The sequence below is a fragment of the Rhinoraja longicauda genome, chromosome 38 (assembly GCF_053455715.1).
Source record: "Rhinoraja longicauda isolate Sanriku21f chromosome 38, sRhiLon1.1, whole genome shotgun sequence".
Classification (NCBI taxonomy): domain Eukaryota; kingdom Metazoa; phylum Chordata; class Chondrichthyes; order Rajiformes; family Arhynchobatidae; genus Rhinoraja; species Rhinoraja longicauda.
In genome coordinates, this window is record NC_135990.1 from 6,545,132 (window position 1) to 6,551,131 (window position 6,000).

Here is a 6,000-nt window from a genome sequence, read left to right on the forward strand (position 1 = left end):
AGAGGGAGTACAGAGAAGGTTCACCAGATTGATCCCTGGGATGGCGGGACTTACATATGAGGAAAGACTAGATAGACTGGGCTTGTACTCGCTGGAATTTAGAAGACTGAGGGGGGATCTTATAGAAACATATAAAATTCTTAAGGGGTTGGAGAGGCTAGATGCGGGAAGATTGTTCCCGATGTTGGGGGAGTCCAGAACCAGGGGTCACAGCTTAAGGATAAGGGGGAAGTCTTTTAGGACCGAGATGAGAAAACATTTCTTCACACAGAGAGTGGTGAGTCTGTGGAATTCTCTGCCACAGAAGGTAGTTGAGGCCAGTTCATTGGCTATATTTAAGAGGGAGTTAGATGTGGCCCTTTTTGCTAAAGGGATCAGGGGGTATGGAGAGAAGGCAGGTACAGGCTACTGAGCTGAATGATCAGCCATGATCATATTGAATGGCGGTGCAGGCTCGAAGGGCCGAATGGCCTACTCCTGCACCTATTTTCTATGTTTCTATGTTTCTATGTTTCTATGTTTCTAGGAGCAGGATTTGGCCATTCGGCCCGTCAAGTCGACTCCGCCATTCGGTCATGGCTGATCTATCAACCTCTCAACCCCATGCTACTTACTGCCTTTGCCCCATAACCTCGGACACCTGTAGTAATCAAGAATCTGTCAATCTCCTCTTTAAAAATACCCAATGATTTGGCCTTCACAGCCATCGGTGGCAATGAATTCCACAGATTCACCACCCACTGACTAAAGAAATTCCTCCTCATCACCTTTCCAAAGATGCATCCTTTTATTCGGAGGCTGTGACCCCTGGTCCAAGACCCTCTCACCAGTGGAAACATCCTCTCCACATCCACTCTATCCAGGCCTTTCAGTATTCGGTAAGTTTCAATGAGGTCCCCCCCCCTCGTCCTTCTAAACTCCAGCGAGTACAGGCCCAGTGCTCCTGGCAAGCCTTCCCCTATGATGCCTAAGATCGACACAAAGAGCTGGGGTAAATCAGCGTGTCAGACAGCATCTATGGAGAAAAGTCAACACGTGGCGTTTTGGGTCAAGACCCTTCTTCAGACCCGAAACATCATCCAATACTTTTCTCCAGAGATGCTGTCTGGCCCGCTGAGTTACTCCAGCTTTTTGTGTCTATCTTCGGTTTAAACCAGCACCTGCAGTTCCTTCCTACATACACAGTGTTGATGGTGATGGGAGAGTGGGAGATATGGCGGGTCTTGAACTTGTCGGTCGTGTATGAGTGCAACTCCGCTGCTCATGGCAGCTCACAGGATATTTCAGTGCCTTAAATTGCAGGAAACCCCCATAAGAATCTAGAGTCATAGAGTAGGACTTCAGTCTGAAGAACTCCAAAGACGTACAGGTATGTAGGTTAATTGGCTGGGTAAATGTAAAAAAAAAAAAAAAGTGTCCCGAGTGGGTGTAGGATAGTGTTAATGTACGGGGATCGCTGGGCGGCACGGACTTGGTGGGCCGAAAAGGCCTGTTTCCGGCTGTATATATATGATATGATGATAAGGGTCTCGACCCTAAACATCACCCATTCCTTCTCTCCTGAGATGCTGCCTGACCCGCTGAGTTACTCCAGCATTTTGTGTCTACCTTCGAGTCATAGAGTGATCCAGTGTGGAAACAGGCCCTTCGGCCCAACTTACCCACACACCGGCCAACATGTCCCAGCTACACTAGTCCCACCTGCCTGCGCTTGGTCCATATCCCCCCAAACTTGCCCTATCCATGTATCATATCATATCATATCATATCATATATATACAGCCGGAAACAGGCCTTTTCGGCCCTCCAAGTCCGTGCCGCCCAGCGATCCCCGCACATTAACACTATCCTACACCCACTAGGGACAATTTTTACATTTACCCAGCCAATTAACCTACATACCTGTACGTCTTTGGAGTGTGGGAGGAAACCGAAGATCTCGGAGAAAACCCACGCAGGTCACGGGGAGAACGTACAAACTCCTTACAGTGCAGCACCCGTAGTCAGGATCGAACCTGAGTCTCCGGCGCTGCATTCGCTGTAAAGCAGCAACTCTACCGCTGCGCTACCGTGCCTCCCCACGGTACCTGTACCTGTCTAACTGTTTATTAAACGCAGGGATAGTCCCAGCCTCAACTACATCCTCTGGCAGAATTCCCAATCAAGTGTGGGAATTCACGTTATTCCCGACCCGCCACCTTCTAACACAAACATTCTTCAGCAGAACACAGTGTAACATTTCCCCTCTGTCAACCACTTTGACTCATATAGTGAAATGAGCCCTGCGGCACGTAATATAAGAACATCCGACAACATACCAGAATAGCTCGAAGTGAAATGGAACCACTAAAGACTGCTGGTAGCATTATTAATATGATCACAATAGGTGGTGCAGGTGCTAATTGACATCGTGTGACAACATAGTTTCTCACCACATCTCAAACCACGTTTGTTGAATATTTCAAATACCTCTTGTCAAAACCACCCTTGTTCAACAAGTCTTTTTCCCCGCAGTTGAGAATTCTAAAGCTAGAGGCTAGAGGCCTCTATCGCTGAGAGGGGAGAGATTTGACAGGAACCCGAGGAGCAAGTCTGAAGAAAGGTCTCGACCCGAAAAGTCACCCATTCCTTCTCTCCTGAGATGCTGCCTGACCCGCTGAGCCACTCCAGCGTTTTGTGAAATAAATACCTTCGAGGAGCAAGTTTTTGCACTCAGAATGTAGTGCATATCTGAATGAGCTGCCAGTGGAAACTAACAAAGGCGCTATAATTATGACTTTATAGAAAGATATTTGGACAGATATATGGATAAGAACTTAGAGGCCTGTGAGCCTAATGCAGGCAAATGAGACTGCCCCACTGTGTCAACTGGGTCGGCATGGACAAGGTGGGTCGAAGGGCCTGTTTCTAGGCTGCATGGCTCCATGGTACTAGCTCCTTAAGAGGTGTACGCACACTGAGTGACTAACATGCTCACAAAACTATGCACATAGCCACTCACTAGGGCTGCCAACTGTCCCGTATTAGCCGGGACATCCCGTATTTTGGGCTAAATTGGTTTGTCCCGTACGGGACCGCCCTTGCCCCGTATTAGGCCTGGGAGGGCGCTGTAGGCCTGGACGCTGTAGGCCCGAACACTGTAGGTCCGGTCTCCGTAAGCCCGAACACTGTAGGTCCGGACTCTGTAAGCCTGGACGCTGTAGGCCCGGACGCTGTAGGTCCGGATGCTGTAACTCCGGACACTGTAAGTCCGGACTCTGTAGGCCCGGATGCTGTAGCCCCAGACGCTGTATGCCCGGACTCTGTAGGCCCGGACAATGTCGGTCCGGACAGTGTAGGCTCGGACACTGTAGGCCTGGGTGCCGATGTAGGTCCGGAGACCTGGGCGCCGCCTAACGGAGGTTGCATAGCAACCCGCCTCCCAGCCCAGGCAGCCGCCATTGGTGGAGCGGGAGCACATGGCCGCTGGCTGGATGAGGTCACATGGGGAGCGGGGCGGTGACGTCACCTTGTCCCTTATTTGGGAGTGAGGTAGTTGGCAACCCTAACATAGACACTCACAGACCCATGCATATACACGAAACCACATTCAAAGCACTATGTCCACACCAGTACACACAACTATACATGCAAACCACACAGCCAAACACACACACAGAACCATACCCAAACAGACATGTAAATGCAGGGTGGGAAGCTTTGCACCATTGGCAGGGAAATGATAAGAGAGGATTCTGAGGGACAATTAATTTGCACTTATAAAGGCATGGATTCATCAGACGAAATGTGTAGGAAGGAACTGCAGATACTGGTTTAAACCGAAGATAGACACAAAACGCTGGAGTAACTCAGCGGGTCAGACAGCATCTCTGGAGAGAAGGAATAGGTGACGTTTCGGGTTGTGACTCTTCTTCAGGGTCTGAAGAAGAGACACAAAATGCTGCAGTAACTCAGTGAGACAGGCAGGATCTCAAACTTCTGATATCCCTGCAGTCAAGTCAAGTCAAGTCAATTTTATTTGTATAGCACATTTAAAAACAACCCATGTTGATCAAAGAGCTGCACATCTGATTAGGAATCCATGGGTGTAGCTGGTAATGAAACCCATACAACAGTAGCAGGAGTGTACTGTACATGTTTGCCTTTCTACTCCTTTATTACACCTATTTATTGACACAATCACCAAGCACTTTATTCAAAACAACCCCTGCAACCTTCAAATGGAGCAAGGGCGCAAACTGAAGATAGACACAAAACGCTGGAGTAACTCAGCGGGTCAGGCAGCATCTCTGGACAGAAGGAATGGGTGACAAGAAGGGTCTCGACCCGAAACGTCACCCATTCCTTCTCTCCCGAGATGCTGCCTGACCTGCTGAGTTACTCCAGCATTTTGTGAATAAATCGATTTGTACCAGCATCTGCAGTTATTTTCTTATACTTTCGGGTTGAGAACTTCTTCAGACCGAGCGTCAGGGGAGAGGAGGTTACAGAGATAAGGAAGTGTAAGAGGTCAAAAGAGATGCAGGCCAAGGAGAATGTAGAACAGACCATTGTTAGCTAGGAGAAGGTGACAACGAAGCAAACAGAGATACAATGTAATCTGGGCGAGAGTCAGACTGGTCGGAGAACCGGGAAGGAAGAGGAATGGGGAGAGAGGGAAAGCAAGGATGACTTGAAGTTAGAGAAGTCAATATTCATATCGCTTGGCTGTAAGCTGCCCAAGTGAAATAAGAGGTGCTGTTCCTCCAATTTGTGCTGGGCCACACTCTGATAATGGAGGAGTCCCAGCAGGGCCGTTTTTACAGCATTATGGGCCCCCGGGCAAAGCAGTGTACTGGGGCCCCTAACGTTACTCTCCCCCACCCCCCTTTCCCTACCAGCCCCCCCCCTGTCGTGCCGGCGAAAAGCACTTACCGAAAAGCACTTAGCGATGGACTTAGGGTGCTACATTGTTGCGAAAAGCACTTACAGATCGCTGTGAGAAGCAATTAGGGACTTATTGAACCTACATTTTTAAAGTAGTATTTATTTATTGCAAGTCACTTAACATACACAGATCAGCATGGGGCCCCTATGCTCGTGGGGCCCCGGGGAAGTGCCCATCAGGCCCATGCGTTAAGACGGCCCTGAGTCCCAGGACAGAAAGGTCACGGTGGGAATGGGAGGGGGAGTTAAAGTGTTTAGCAACCGGGAGATCGGGTAGGTTTAGGCGGACTGAGCGGAGGAGTTCAGCGAAACGATCGCCGAGCCTGCGCTTGGTCTCGCCGATGCACAGGAGTCCACACCTGGAACAGCGGATACAGTAGGTGCGGAGGTTGGAGGAGGTGTCAAACTGCACAGATTCAAGGTCGAATCCATTTCGTTTACCGGGAAGGGTTTGGAAGATCAGATGTCGACAATGCGGCTTTTCCCAATCGCCCGGAGGCAACGTCGGAACAACCTGCGGGGAACAGGCTCGGAACAAAGAGTAGAAGAAAGAGGCGATTACCATTCGTAGATCCCCTGGCCCATGTGCCACCACCGCGAGGTTGTTTAGCCCCAGCATGGCTGCTCTCTCAACACAAACCTGGGAGAGTAACGGCCGCCTTTCAACGCTGTTTAGATCAAAGCCCTTTTTTAATCTCTCTGCTGTCCTTGAAACAAAGCTGAGTTGTATTTATCTCTTTCCCTCCCACATCATCAGGACAAAGTCTACCACAGGGCAAAGACAATTTTTGCTTGGTCAGCCTCCTGTCAGGTTTCTAGTTTTTCCCTCCAGATTTTCCCGGATTTGGGAACTGCGAGAAACTGATCTACTTGCGAATTTCCACCTAGAAAATCCTGTGTGTAGGAAGGAACTGCAGATGCTGGTGTAAACTGAAGAGAGACACAAAATGCTGGAGTAACCCAGCGGGACAGGCAGCATCTCTGGAGATGCGTGCAGCGTAGATTCACTAGGTTAATTCCCGGAATGGCGGGACTGTCATATGTTGAAAGACTGGAGCGACTAGGCTTGTATAC

General features: G+C 49.4%; 1 protein-coding gene across 1 annotated transcript in view; it reads right to left on the reverse strand.

Moving 5' to 3' along the window:
• LOC144610889 (sorbitol dehydrogenase-like) overlaps positions 1-5,615 on the reverse strand; it is a 47,989-nt gene extending 42,374 nt beyond the window's left edge. Inside the window, exon 1 of the mRNA XM_078429867.1 lies at positions 5,489-5,615. Within this exon, the coding sequence (XP_078285993.1) occupies positions 5,489-5,545 (57 nt within the window). The 5' untranslated portion in view covers positions 5,546-5,615. The remainder of the gene's footprint in view (positions 1-5,488) is intronic.
• Positions 5,616-6,000: the final 385 nt, after the last annotated feature.